Genomic DNA, 15,468 nt, shown 5'->3' with positions numbered 1-15,468 from the left:
TCACAAGTTCAAGACTGGGCTCCCTCCTTCGGGCTCCGACCACGAGTCCCCCTCGTCTGGGCTCAGTCCCCTTTTCTACAATGTCCACAATTTGGTCTCCCTCGTTTGGGGTCGGACCATGGACCCCCCTTGTCTGGGCTCAAATCCCCATTTTATACCAGAATCGAAGACTTTCGATTGTGCGATGGGTTTTGCTTAAATCGTCGCAGGACCACTTCAATTCACTTCATACAATTTACACTTCACATTGATCTTCTGTTTTTATTTTCTTTGGGCAAGCTACTGTACAGAGACCTTTGATTGAGCACATTCACAGTGCTGGACCACTCTGTCAACGGTATTGTATCTTTTCTTTTAATGTTCAAATATTCACCAGCAATTTAGCTTCACTCGTGTCTTTCATCACACACGTTTAACAATGTTCCTTCCAGTGCTCACTTTACAATGTCCCCGCAGATAATTGACTGCTTGCCACGGGCCCCCTGTAATATACTTGGGCACGCCGTGTGGCGTGCAACCTCCTTCTTGCAGCAAGGGACTGTCCTGGCTGTCCTGCCCCCACCTGGCACCACATCGGAGGCCAGCGGACGACTCCAGGATCCCTACGACCCTGCCGAATAGACCCTGCACTAGGCCTACGAGCCCGCTCGGTACAACCCCGGCACGGGTCCGTCCTCTCTCTCGGAGTGGGGGGGGTGGCCTGGCTCCCCCCCGGATCCCTACCACTTGAGGCAATGCTGGGGTTCCAATAAGGAGCCCGCTGACCCTGTGGGCCCCACTCGACAGACACTACCTGGGCCCTGCAGGGACGTGCAGCACAAAAAGGCATGAGATGTGTGTTGCAGTAGATCGCCTGAGCATCATCATTTGCGCCGGTGGTCCCAGCGAGGATCCACGCCTTCATCAAGTCCAGACCCACGGCCGGGGTGCCTCCTGCTGACTCTCCCGCTCCTGGAGTCAAGGGATCCCCCCGCAATATGGGCAAGATCGATCACCTTCGAAGGGCGGGGCGCCCTCCATGTCATCCAGGCCACAACATCAGGCGGAGGCATCAGAACCTGCGGGAGAGATGGCAGGGGTGGCCCCTATGATCTCGGAGGTGGACATCAGAGAGATACTCCTCAACCTGAAGGTGGGCATTGGCGGCCTTGACTCGAAACTGACTCGCTCTCCTCCAAGGTCGACGTCCTTCAGCATCGATTGGACAAACACAGCAACCGACTAGATGAGGTAGAGCATAGAGTATCCAGGCTGGAGGATGGTCCGGCCTCGCTGGTAGCTAGAGTGTCATCCCTCGAGGTGCAGATTTAAGGCAGTGGTGGCTAAAAAGACACGGCCAGTTCAATAAAGAGGAGTTTGTGGAGGCCCTATGTAAGGAACTCATCGGGGGAACTGAGCAGTTCCCACTGTTCATGGTGGAAAGAGCCTACCGTATACCTGCAGCTCGCAAGATACATGGTGCACCTCCCCCCCCCCTCACCCCCCTCTTTCATTGCACGCCTCCTTAATTATGGGGACCGGGATGCGATTCTGTGCCTGGCCAGAACAAAAGGAAATCTGCAGTATGACGGGGACAAAATCCAAATAGATCCGGATTTCTCTGCGGCAGTGCAGACCTCGCGGCGATCCTTTGCAGGGGTCAAGAGATGACTAAGAGACCATAGCAACCAATACTCCATGTTGTTCCCTGCCAAACTCTGTATCCAGCACGGAGGGCGGACACTGTTTTTCACATCACCTGAGGCGGCAAGTTTGTTTCTAGATGAGATCGGCAGACAGTCCCCCACAACAACCCAACACCACGTGCAGGCGATCGGGACCGGGATGACTGGGCAGATCCGGGATGATGTGACCCAGATAGAATGGCTGAGAGGGAGCTATATGAATAGCAGTGTGCTGACGGTTGACACCGAAATGATCAGATAGTTTGCCTCTGTTTTTTTATATACCGCCAATTGGTGGTGGAGCACTGCATGCTTAGCTGGGCACTAACGGCCCATGCACAGCAATGTTTTGGACCAATGGTTGGGGTGTTAGGGGGAGAGGAATAACTGGCGGGTTGGGGGTTGCCCGTGTGGGTGGGTGGTCGGGGAGGTTCGGGGTAAAGGAGGAGTGAGGGACAGGATTAGAGGAGGTTGAGGGTTTCGGGGGTGGGAGGGGAGTTATGGGGTTGTTCTGGTTGAAGAAGGTACAGTTCCCTGCAGTGTGTCTTACCGCTACCAACCACACGACAGTTTTCATGAGAACGAGCCAGTGGATGGGCGAGAGCAGTCTTCAAAACATGTGCGCCCTGGCAGGCAGTGGGGTTTCGGGTAGTTACATGGAATATTAGGTGCGGGAATATCCCCTCCAAGATCCTGAAGGTCGAGCAATACCTTAGGAGGCACCAAGTTGATGTGGCCCTTATTCAGGAGACTTGCCTTATTCCATCCTCTGAGCGCAAATGCGGTACCAACTGGGGGTGCCACAGATACTTTTCCTCCTACTCTTTCTATGGCAGACGGGTGGCTGTCCTGATAGCCCGGGGGGTCAAGTTTCACCTGATATCAGTAGCAAGAGACGATGAGGGGCGAGCTCTCCTGGTGTATGGGGTTCTTGAGGGAGTTACAGTGGCTCTGGTGAACTCCTATGGACCTAATCTGGACAACCCTAATGCGTTCGATTGAGTCATGGTGCAACTCGCGAGCTGTCGGGGTGCAACCATTGTTTGGGGGAGGGGGGAACCTGAATACAGTGTTGGATACCACACAAGATAGATCCGGGGTGAACCGGGGTGCCTCGACTAAATCAAGCATGCAGGTCAGAGAAATCTGTGCAGCATATAACCTTATTGATGCATGGAGACACCAACACCAGAAGGTCCAGGACGATACATATCACTCCTGGGTTCATGGATCCAGCTCTAGACTAGACTACCTGTTGGTATCCTGGAAAGGGGGCCCCAACGGGACGACTTTCATATACTCCCACGCACTCTGTCGGACCACTACCCTGTGCTTCTGGAATGTAGACTGGGGAGAGGGCGGAGAGGCCACTCCTGGAGATTTAAGATGGGCGCACTACAGGACCCAGTATTCCTTCAGGAACTGCAGGATGAAATCCAGGCCTATCTTCAAAGTAATGAGGGCTCCGTCTCCACCATGGGGGTACTCTGGGAAAGCCTCAAGTACTATATCAGAGGGTTATGCATGTCTAAGGAGAAGGGGATTCTCCGAGATATCAGGCGGGAACTCACGGCCGAGGAATCTCGGATAAAGGACTTAGAGGGGGAATATGCAGCAACAGCGGACTCTCGGACGCTGGCGCGGCTCTGTGAGGAGCTAGATAGGTTCAGAGTGAATGCAGCCCGGGAGATTCAGTTTCTAGCCCGCGGCCATCAGGTACACCAATACGGTGAGGGGCAAAATTCGGGGGTGCTGGTGGTATTTCAAACCTTTTACTGGCAACTATACGGATCCCAGTACTCTGGGGGGGGGACCCGGAGGCCCTACGTGATTATCTAAAAGGGGTGGAGCTTCTCTGGGTGGAGGCATCCTTTCAAGAGCCTCTTAACCGAGAGATCTCCCTGGAAGAAATACTAGCTGCGATCAAGGGGTCTAAGTCTGTGTCCTGATGGCTTACCGGGAGAGTTCTATAAGACCTATGCTCCTATTCTGGCCCCTCTGCTCCTCAGGGTGTACGAGGAATCGCTGGCGACGGGGACTTTGCCCCTGACACTGCGTGAGGCAAACATAGTGCTGATACACAAACAGGGTAAACCACCTGAAGACTGTGCCTCGTACCTGCCAATTTCTTTAATAAATGTTGATAACAAGAAAGATGCTAAAGTCCTTGCGAAAAGGCTGCTCCCTCTGATGCCTGGCCTAATGCTAGCTGACCAGGCTGGTTTTATTCCCGGGTGCAACATCTCTTTCGCCCTTCCCCCTTCTCTTCAGGGTTGTTGGGGCGCTTGATTCCTCGTCCCAGGCGATCACAGCGTTTTTTGATGCTGAGAAGGCCTTCGACTTAGTCGAATGGCCCTTCTCGTTTGCGGTACTCCAGAGGATGAAACTTTATCAGATTGGTGTCTCTCCTCTATGCTGGCTCATCAGCGAGAATAGTGGTGGGCCGCGGGAGACCTGCCGGCTTCGAGATGGGGAGGGGGACCCGGCACGGGTGCCCTCTTTCTCCACTTATATTTGCCCTTGTAAGCGCTTTGGCGTAAAGCGCTATATAAATTCAATAAACATAAACATAATGGAGCCATTGGCACCGATCCTGAGGGATCGACATATTCCGAGGGGATTGTGTCTAGGTCCACACAGATTGATAATATCGTTGTACGCGAATGATGTGGCCCTCTTCATTGATAACCCAATGGATAACCTATGCCTGATAAGGGAAGTGCTGAGGTATAGGGTTTTCTTGGATTTGAGAATCAACCATAATAAGTCAGTGGTGTTCCCCATCACGGAGGAGACCAGGGCTTTCGCAGATGAGTTCGGCCTGAGGTGGGAGACCGCAGGAGTCCCATATCTGGGGGTGTTGGTGTCCTGCAACTGAGACGAGCTCTAGCGGGACAATTATTGGAGGGTCATTGGGAATTTTCAAGAGCCTGTGGTGAGATGGCAGCGGCTCCTGCTCACGCTAATTGGGCGTGTCTCTCTGGTTAAAATGATTATTCTTCCCAAATTCCTTTATCTCTTCATTGACGTCCCCTTACTGTTATCGGGTGCCTTTTTTCAGAGGTTGAAAGGGCTTATTCTAGATCCGCTGTATGCCGGGAAACCAGCTAGAGTAGCGTACACGACACTGATACAACCAATGACGAAGAGGGGAATGGCGCTGCCCGAACTGTAACAATATTACTGGGCTGCGCAGGCACTGTTTCTTGGGTATTGGTACACTACACAATTTGTGAGACCGCATGTGCAGGTGGAAAGGGCTCTGGTGTCTCCCGCCCTCTTGTCGGCGGTGGCCATTGGGAAATCTAGGACATCGCCTAAAACGAGAAATATTGTCAGGATCACCTGTGCAATTTGGAAAAAGATGGCGGGGAAGGCAGGCATCCATAGTCTGTATTCCCCCCTCATACCGGCACGGCACATCCCCAGGCTGTGAATCTCTAGCGAACGGGTTTATCTACAGTGGGCAAGCAAACTGGGAATCGAGACCCTCTGCAATCTTTTCATAGAGAGGTTGATCCTTACAGTCCGGCAGGCGAGAAAGCGAGGGGGTAACTCGGCGCTGGATGTCTTTCTGTATTTCCGATTTCGGCTTGCGCTTAAAGACCTCCTTCCCACGTTCCCGGCGCAGTCTCCGGCGTGGCCTCTGTTTCAGGGGGTGATCCAATCGTAGGGGAGGGCCGCATGGTCTCGCAAATCTATCGCAGACTGGTGGCGGGCACACTGTGGGAGGGAGAAGCCCCGCGGAGGAGGTGGGAGGTGGCCCTGGGGGCCCCCATCAGATCAGAGAACTGGGCTTGTGTGCTGACGCAAACCCAGAAAGGATAAGTAACCTCTGAATATAAGCTAATTAATTTTAACTTTTTAACCAGACTTATCACTCCCCGGCTAGGCTTCGCAAACACTTTCCCACTACCCCGGCCGCGTGCGCTAGGTGTGCATTCACTCCGGCAGGCTTTCTCCACTTGGCATGGGAGTTCCCACGGGTCTCTAGGTTCTGAGTGGAGGTGTTAGCACAAATCTTGTTGATAATTGGGAAACCGCTAGAGCTTGATCCTATCGTTGCCTTGCTGGGATGTACAAGGGCCCTGCAGCCAGCGCTGAGACGATTGGCTGAACTACTGCTTGAAGTGGTAAGCAGGAGAGTGGCCATTTCTTGGGGGAGGGGTGGCTTCAGGATGTTGCCTATTGCTATGACACTGAGACTGCCTTAATCCAGACTTTGGCCCTACATGCTCGTACCCCAGAGATTTGGGGCCCATATATTCAATATCTGATTACAACTGCAGACTGATAACGGTGTATGATCCAGTGACTGTGTTGATATTGATTTTCTGCGATTGTGCTTTCTGCTTTCTGTTTGGAATTTCTGTGATTGCCAGTGGCACCGGGAGGGAATCAGACTTCTGGTATGTTTTTGTTGTTGAGAAAACGCAAATATTAAGTATTAAAAAAAAGCTGTGGATCTCGTCATAGGGCACAGATATTGCTAATCCTAGGCACTCTTACAAAGTAGTTTGGCCCTTCTCACAAATCTTGAAAGGGGCCCCCTCATATGCCATTTTTTCAGCAAATCTAAAGGCTTTGACAGAACAATAGGGTGCAATTTCATTCTACAGATAATTTTGGCTCCCTTGAGTAAGAAACCACTCATTTGTTTACTACTTGGCTATCGGCAAGTCTCCCTATATTCTCCTACACATGTGACACTACACTGTTTTCAATCTCTTTGAGTTTAAAGGCCAAGCAAAGCAAAGAAAGGCACAATAAAACAGGCGATGAATTTGAGCTTGTGGGACTTCAAAATGATCACATAAGTCTCTGTCTTGTTGCCTCCTTGGAACATGCATGTTTTTCAACACTTGCTGAGTGTTTGTTGGTATACATACCTTTTGTGAATCCATATATACATAATGCAATGTATTCAAAGAAATACGTTTTTTAAAGCCTGTTTAGGTCTAAATGTACTTTATTTTTGTTTCAAATTTTTAGGTTAGTTCTGTAAAGGAAGCTATAATGAAGATGCTGAACATTACTTTGATGTTTGCGGATCGTTGGCAAGCTGGTTTGAGAGCTTGGAAGTAAGTCATGATCGACCAGCATAGGTACTCAATGCATGGTTCATGCTCATTTTATGAGAGTTCAGCTGCCACAATGTGAAATGCTTGCACTGACAATAGGATACCAGCTGGTTGTACAAAGTACTGTGGAAACCAGCAACTAATTCCAATAAGCAACCCAAGCAGCAAAGATATAGTCAGGTTTATTTACATATATACAGCTGTGCAGAAACGGACAGGAAAACAGGCATTGCGCAACCCCTGTCTTGGAAAGGGGCCCGAGCACGGAATTCTTGGGATTTATATAGGGTTTTACAGAGTGAGGTTCATCTAGAAAAGTCAGTAAGGTATATTTAATTAAGTACATTAGCAAGGCGCTTCCTAACAGCACATCCTCTGGCCTTGAGTGACATGACCAAACAGTACCATGTTATGACTATACAATTCCGTTAATCCTACCCAAGTGAGACATTATAGCCTGCAGCGCATCTTTCCATCTTAAGTAAAGGGGCACGTTCTGGTGATGAGCCCCCATGTGACCTGTGTTACAGTTCTCAGGCTAAGAAGACTCTCCTTCGTTTATTGCAGATTGCGCCTCTCTGAGCATATCTGGCAAGAGACCTTTGTAACAGTCTCATAGCCTTATAGGCTTAACCACCTTTGCCAACCAATCAGTCGCCTAAGACTTAACTGTGTCATTCCTTCTCCAGCATTGGCTTTTTCATGGATTCACATGCTCATTGAATATTCCCGTCGTCAGGCTAGGACTCCTCTGTAATATTAAATCAGTTTTGCTTTAAAGCTTAAAACTGCTTGTCACTTATAGAGCCTACTGCTGTTTCTTTGGGTCATACTGCCCCAGTCAATGACATTAGTCCTCCTTAGCTGCACCCCTGCTGGCCATCTTCAGATTTTTAACACACATTCTAGTGTTGGGAGTCTTCATATTTCCACTCTTTGAAATCTTGAAGTTTTGTCCTACCATTGAAAACCTTTTTCCATTGTTTCTTCAAGTTTAGTCATTCCAGGGACTGCTGGTGAAGGTCCCGACCATCAACGGATCTTCCAGACCGTGTAAAGTCGTCTTTTACACATCTGAGGCCGTCCTCAACCATTGTGATGGCAGACCCTAAGAATAAAAGCCTTTTCAAGGCTTGTGCTAAATGTCACCTAAAAAATGTTTACGTGGGGAAGACCACCATGAGAGGTGCTTATATTTATTTTATCCAGACAACGACATGAAGACCTGCTCCATCTGCCACTCCTTTTCATCTAAGACATGCAAGGACCATCATTGCAGGTTGGTGACATGGCTGGATGAGGTTGCTGGCGCCTCTGACTTGACCTCGGTCCCCTGTCATGCCTCTGCCAGAACTGCCAGGCCCCTGGAACATACTCCCTCTTCTAAGAGGTCAAGGTCGCATGAGGAATCTTCTGTGGGGAAGAAAATGAGAAAGGGACCCAAGTCTCGCACTCCGACTGTTCCTCGTCGACCACTCTGTCAGCGCTTGCAACGCCAACCACTTTGTCCACCTTGTCGGCAGCCCTGTAGACTATCGTCTATGCCTAAAGCAACTACGTTCACGACTACATTGAAACCTCTGTCTTTGACACACTCGTCGGAGAAACAGCGTTCATCGACGTCCACAGCTACTCCGTCTATGAGCCACAGACCAAAGTCATCATCGGCGACAGCTCACAAACCACCCAGACCGTCTTCAGCACATTTGGCTCCCATTCACAGAATCCTGTGATAGACACATTTCCCAGAGGTGCAAGTGTTGACTGGGAGATGCCTCCAGCACTATCTTTTCTACCACGGCCCACCCTTCACCCTGATTCCCTCTGTATCACCTGCTGCAGCTCCTCCTGCCTAGTTACTGCAGGGTGGTGACATTTCAGATGACAAGCCTCTAGAGGCTTTATTTTCTGACCACAAAGAGATCGACGAAGAGCCCAATCCTCTTCTCCCGATAACTCATCCAATTTCTCCAGTTCAACCTGTTTCAATGCCTCTAGTTCAACCCACTACTGTACCGACAGCCCCCTCGGGCACACCACCTGCACCTAGGGATCTTTCCCTTGATATTTTATCTATCTTGCAAACATTGGTCTCTGAACTGCAACACTGTCTTCCTTCTCTGGCCCCTCAAGGAACCCCTCACATGAACCCTCCGGCATTGCCATCAATAGAGGATTTATTCCCTCTTGGGCCACCTCAGCCAGGTCCTCAATTCACCATACCGGTCACTGCCCTCACCAACACCAACATTCTGCCTGACGATGACCCTGATATATCCCCTGACACTCACACTACAGATTTGACGACCCAGCAGATGGTGAGCCGGCAGACCTACCTTGATTCACCACCAGATGAAATAGGCTCCTTCCACACACTCAAGACGCGCGCAGCTAAGCTGTCGACCTCTTTTCCGAGGAACAGAGGAAGGAATCAGTACTCATAATCCCCATGCTACAAGACATCTGGGAAGTTGGACTGCTTGTAATAAAGAACCCCTTCCCGGCCTCTCCTAAAAGGGACAATCTGGAGAAGAAAATAAGGTGCTGCATATGGGCCCTAAGTGCCTACGCGTTCAGCCCTGCCCTTTCTTGACACCTCCAGTGCTTAGCTCCCTACAGGCAGTTGGGAGGCAAGGGTTCCCCCTTTTCTCTCTTGGCACAGCAGTATTCAGTCCTTCCTTCTCTGGCACAGGGTTCCTGCAGCCAGGTCCTCTCGCACACTTCCTGGGTCTTAGACTAGAGTGCTGATAGTGGGAAGTGGTCATCATTACTCCTCGCCTCTTCCTTGTCCCAGTGTTGTGGGGATTCTGTAGTAGTCCCTTTTTGAGAATACTGTATAATTGTGTTTGCAATAGTTTTAAAGGCAAACTGTTTGGAAAAAGAGTGTGTGGAGCATGAAAAAGTGTCCTTCATAATTTTACAAGGCCAGTTAGTTGAGGGTTATCCTTTGGGATGTGACCAAATCTTTCCTCTACTCTCCATGGATGGAAGAGGGAAGGCACCACAATGGGCCATTAGATGGTTGCAAATGGGGTATTCATCCTGAAAGGGGGATACCGGGTCTCACCCGATGAAGTCAGGATATCTCCCCGGAGGTTGTCTCCCCCTTGTTATCCCCTCTCATACAGCCGCCCCCAGGGTGTTAGGGAGAATTCTCTGTATAGGCTAATTTCCCAAACCTAGTGAGTCTCCCCCCAGCAGCTTTGCTGGATTTTTTGGGGTTTATTTTTTTCTCCTGCTAAGAGTGAGACTCTCTTTCTCCCACTCTTAGACATGATTTGAGATATCCTTTGACTTTGTAATGTGTTTTATGGGCTATGGGGTCTTTTACTCCATAGGGTTTCATGTGTTTTTGGTAAGTGTGTTACACAGCACCCTCAGTGCAGTAACACAGGGGTGTCATAGTGACCCCCAAACATAGACTCCATACCCTGGGACTGACTACCGTCTCCCAGGGCATGTAAAGTCACCATTGACTTTACTAGTCTTAAATTGTGAACAGAACCAGTACAAACCATCATATTGTGGAAGTACTGGTAGGGGTAATTAGATTGCCCCTGGGTCTGTTTTTCGAGGGGGCACTGTGCAGTCCCCCCTCGTCGAGTTTCTGGCTGGTGGCAGTGGTTACCACGCAAAATATTCCACCGGAATATTTCCTATGGGATTTTCCCATTCATTTTAAACACACCACTTTTTTTTGGTGCAATGTTAAAGATACCACTGAGTTATTTATTTAATATTTATTCCCCGGTTGGGTCTTTTTGCCAGGACTCGGTTTTAAAATGCCATTTGTGTTCGCCTCTGTAACTCCAACCCAAGTCGAGCCCTTTGTTCCACTTTTGGCGGGCTTCTGCACAGAAGCCACCAAAAGTGGTGCCACTCTGTCTGGGTCTACAGGATGTGTGGGAGGGGGGTTTAGGCACCCTGGACTGAGTTGCCTCGGCAACTCAAGTCGCACTCTTGTGTGATTGGCCCAGTGGTGAGCCGCCCGGCTCCCCACTTAGCATGTTTGAGTGACAGCTAGGACTGATGAATGGGGGTTTTCTGCATAAAAGCAGTGCTTTGGGGACTGGAACTTCAGACGTCGCCACAGGACCAAAGAATCCGAAGAGGGAGAAGCTGAACCGACCTGCAACGACGACACCACCGGTGGAGCCCTGCTGAACCGCTTCACCACTTCCCGACGACAGAGAAGATCTTAACTCGGAGAGCCTTCTTCCTTTGAACTGGTGGGGATAACCAGTTCGCCCTCTTTTTCTCCTTCGTGGATCGTCTTGTGGTCGAATCGCCCGTGCCAAGCACCCCGGTGGCTGGAAAGCTATGCTTCACCACTACTGCGAATAAAAGGGTAGTACCTTTTAACCGGGAAACTCGGCGGCTGGTTTCTTCCCTGGCAGTGCAACGACCTCCAGCTTTCCTCCACATCGAGATCTCCTCTTCCCCTGGACGAAGCACCGACTTGCACCTGCTGCCAGGAACAACTGCCCCCGCTGGAGCTTTCTCACCATTTCAGGTACTGTGTCCCGCCTGGTCTCCCTTGCAACAGACTGTTCAAGGTGTACCATAAATCCTTGACTCTCTATCCTGGGGTGACCTGGGACCTGTTAACTAACTTTCTCTGAACTGATCCAACTCTTTTTGAACTATCTGCAAAGATTTTAAAGTATAATTCAACTGTGTGATCTTGGACACATTCCGCCTTGCTCTCTCCAAGATTGGGCCTGGCTTATGAACTTTCTTGCTCTACAATAGACTCTGCCTTTCCTGACTTGCTGTGGTTCTTCCAAAAGTGTTGGTATTGTGTACTTTCCTAATTCTGCCTTTTCCCTCCCTTTTTAACTAACTTATTGGAGTGCCATCTTAGGTTAAGCACTCACCTCTGTCTGCAAATAAGTGGTGTTTTAACTAAGACTTGTTCAATAAGTAATCGGGGATGTATATATATTGATAGTGACTGTGTTTGAACTTGCTTGTCATATTAGTGTTAGTGTATTTTACAAGTGTGTTTTTAAATAAATAATTATATACTTTTATACCAAAGCTCTGGCCAGTGTTTGCTTGTGCTACTGTATCTTTGTACCTATTTTGTATACTCTATATACTGTCTAACTCTTCTTGAGAGAAGTCTGACTGCTCAGCTACAGCTACCAGGTAAATCTGGGTGGTACAGGCTGCTACCAATTGGGTTTACTGCCAGCACCTGTGGTCCTAAGCCTTTTGCAGTGGTCCCTAAGGGAACTGCACAGGTTTCTGCCTAACACAGGGTCAGGATCAGGTAGCGGCTGCCGTTCCCTGGCCCCTTTGGTGGAGGTCACCACCGGGTAAACAGTGATGAATCCATTGGATTCATCACAAACGCCAAGGATGGTTGAAGGCGACCAATTGTAGACCAGAGGTGCAATCTAAAGTAGTCGATATGCTGTTTGATGGGGTGGACCTTTTTGAACAGAATGTGGACAAAACCCTGATACTGATACCGTCCGTTTCCTGGGCACCCTGCAGCAATGCCAGCAGTCCTTTCGGTCTGGTAAGGGAAGGTTTGCAAGGACCTCCAGAGATTACAGGCCATCCTATTGCCAACAAAGTTCTTGCAGTGACTCACAAGAATTTTACAAGTGGAGGTTGCAGAAGTACAAAGGAACCTAGCGGCAGTGCAGATCTTCCTCATGAACACAAACCCCTAAGCAGGCCTGACCAGCTCCTGGACCCGGACACACATTTCAGCACCCTAGTGGGAGGTCAGTTGTCTGAATTTCTTGATCTGTGGGAAAACATCTCCACTGACAATTGGGTGCGCAACATCATTCGCCACGGTCACACCCTCGAGTTTATGGGAAAATGTCCCTCCACTCCTCTCATAGAGAAAAGCGAACAGCACCTGTCCCTCCGCCTACAGGAGGTTCAGTCTCTTTTAAAGAAGGGAGCTATAGAAGTCCTACCATCGCACCTCCCGGGCTCAGGAGTGTAATCCTCATACTTCCTAGTGAGAAAAAAGTCAGGAGGATGGAGACCCATACTGAACATCAGACAACTCAACAAGTTCCTAAAATAGACTCCCTCTCCTCTCTGGACTGGGAGGATGCTTTTTTCCGCATCCCCATACACCTAAAACAGAGACGCTTCGTGGTTTGTACTGCAAGGCAAGCATTATCAATTCAAGGCTCTACCCTTCGGCCCAAAATCAGTACCACCAATTGCCTCGCTTCAGTGGCGGCTCATCTCTGCCACGCAGGCATTTACATCTACCCTTACCTGGACGATTGGTTGGTATGCGCCCCGTCCCTGCCACTAGCGACCGAGCACACTGAGGAAACCATCTGGTGCCTAACTTCTCTGGGGTTCCCCATCAACTTTCCAAAGTCCTGCGTATCGTGGAATGCTCTGTTCCTGGGTTTACAAGTGAACACCCTCGCATGTTTGGCTACCCCCACGAGGGAGAGGGTCAACGCCATACTTTGCAAAATTCAGCAACTGTCCAAATTGCCTTCTCTGCCTACACCCCTAGACTGTGGAACCTCCTCCCCGTCAGCATCAGACTCGCCCCCACGCTTCTACAATACAGAAAAGAACTCAAGACCCACCTCTTCAAGGTGTCTTTCTTCCTCAACACCTAGAGGATCATGTCAACCCCTGCGCCACCTGACTCGCTAGACGCTGCCCACCCCTCTGCTCCCCGTCACCATGTACAGCTGTACCCCTCCTCTGTGCCCCTCTGTATATTGCTCCCTCTGTATATCTGTTCTGTTACCTCTGAAAAGCACTATGTTATGCAACTGTACATTTGTATACCTCTGTAGAGCGCTCTGATGCTTCTCTGATCTAGGTCTGCGCTCAGTAAATACCATAATAATAATAATAATAATTGCAGACAACTACCATGCGAGGCCTACTCCTCCAAAGGTTTGCCATCCAGATATACTTCCTTGCTCAAACAGTGTTTTCACAACAAGTGCTTTTATGATCAAGATCAACTGACAAAAGGTTCACTAAGCTTCACAGTATTCAACAGTTTGCAGCTTCAAAACCTTTAACGAATCTTCTGGGAAAACAAGATTCACATTGGTGCTTTTCAATACTCTTCTGTAAATAATGCTCCTCTCCTTCTGAATATCCTTTTCCAGAAGGGCAGCCTTTTTGACACTCTTGTTTCCCCACTGCACCAGTAACCAAATATTGACAAGGACAGGGTCTTATTCTGCTTCACGCTTGACTTTGATAATGTCAGTTTATACCAGCTTTCACCATATGTTGTACAAAGTATGGGCAACAATTTTCACAAATGAAGCACCTTTCATTAGCCCCCTTCTGCCGTTGGCAATATCTGCTCGATGATATTTGCTTTGTTTTTAGTCTCTCTTGGCTTGGGCAATGCTTGTAGTTAATACTTCTGAACAGTATCGCCCTATCGTGTTGCTGGGATTTCCTCAAACTCACACATTTAAAGTTAGTTATTTAACCTGGTTACATAAAGTGTTCACTGTGTTTCAATAGTTGGGTATTCAAAATTAGATTTAAAACCTTCAAAATTCCTATCTTCTCTTAACATTAATTCACAACACCTAAACATCCATCAGACCCACAACTTTCTTACCTGATTTATGCAAAACCCCCAAGGCCTCCAGTATCAACACCAACTCGGAAACAGTAGCAACCCTAACGCCAGCACAATGGATTAACCTATATGCTGGGAAACCCACACCGAACCAAGCTTAAGGTCAGAAATGCCAGGCTCTGCTCTAGACTCAACAGTAACCTCATTGTACAGTCTAACCCGCAAGATATACCGTGCACTCCCAGCATGAAATATTGCGCAACCTCCAAGACTCCCAGGAAAAAAAAAGATATCCAAGACAAAATGCGTACCAACCTCCCGGCCGTGACTATCCCCCAGCTAAAAGGTGCTCTTATCAATGCCAGATCGCTGGTGGCCCATGCCACAGATATGTCTGATCTAATCCCCACAGGAGACTTAGACTTCCTAGCTGTATCCAAGACTTTGCTACATGAGGTGGCAGGACCCTCCCTTGCACTGGCCGTACCCAACAATTTCACCATTGTAAGAGCTGACAGAGCCACGTCAAAAGGGGGTGGCATCGCCATCATCGGCAAATCTAGCCTAGGGCACAGAGCAATACCCTCGCCCAATTTTAAGTCCTATGAGCTACTGACAGTTAAACTTCCCAAGTCTAGCACCCTAACCATTCACTTAATCTACAGACCCCCTGGCCCTATTGGTACCTTTTGAAGAAGACATCATGACATTACTCAGACAAAACCAAGCCCTCATCCCAAATGTTGCTGCTAGGTGATTTCAATCTGGGGTTTCATGACCCTAATGACGTACAAGCCAAGGCATTATACAACATCTTAACCGAACTGGGCCTGACGCAAAGAGTCAATCAATCAACCAACCCATGAGAAAGGTAGAACTCTTGACTGGGTAGCTGACCTAAATTCAGAAACTGCCATCTCATCTATCCTACCCTTAACTTGGACAGATCACTTTCTCATCTCCTTCACCACTCAGACCAAACGAGTAGACACCAAAACTAAGCAGATAGCGCCACCCCTCCCACGAGGGGCAAACGAAATATAACTGCTGATAAGATCATGCCTCTACTACTACCTACCTTGAGCACCGCTTCAGAATCAGCGGACCCAGCCAAACTAGTTGAAATGTACAACTCCTCTGACCCTAAGCGCTAGACACCATTGCGCCATTC

General features: G+C 49.0%; 1 protein-coding gene across 1 annotated transcript in view; it reads left to right on the top strand.

Moving 5' to 3' along the window:
* TUBGCP5 (tubulin gamma complex component 5) overlaps nucleotides 1-15,468 on the top strand; it is a 1,250,274-nt gene that overhangs the window by 1,081,676 nt on the left and 153,130 nt on the right. Inside the window, exon 21 of the mRNA XM_069636613.1 lies at nucleotides 6,657-6,745. Within this exon, the coding sequence (XP_069492714.1) occupies nucleotides 6,657-6,745 (89 nt within the window). The remainder of the gene's footprint in view (nucleotides 1-6,656; nucleotides 6,746-15,468) is intronic.

This window comes from Ambystoma mexicanum, chromosome 7p, assembly GCF_040938575.1.
Source record: "Ambystoma mexicanum isolate Mex_15411 chromosome 7p, UKY_AmexF1_1, whole genome shotgun sequence".
NCBI lineage: Eukaryota > Metazoa > Chordata > Amphibia > Caudata > Ambystomatidae > Ambystoma > Ambystoma mexicanum.
The sequence above is the reverse complement of the archived record's forward strand: the minus strand, read 5'-3'. Positions and strand labels throughout refer to the sequence as shown.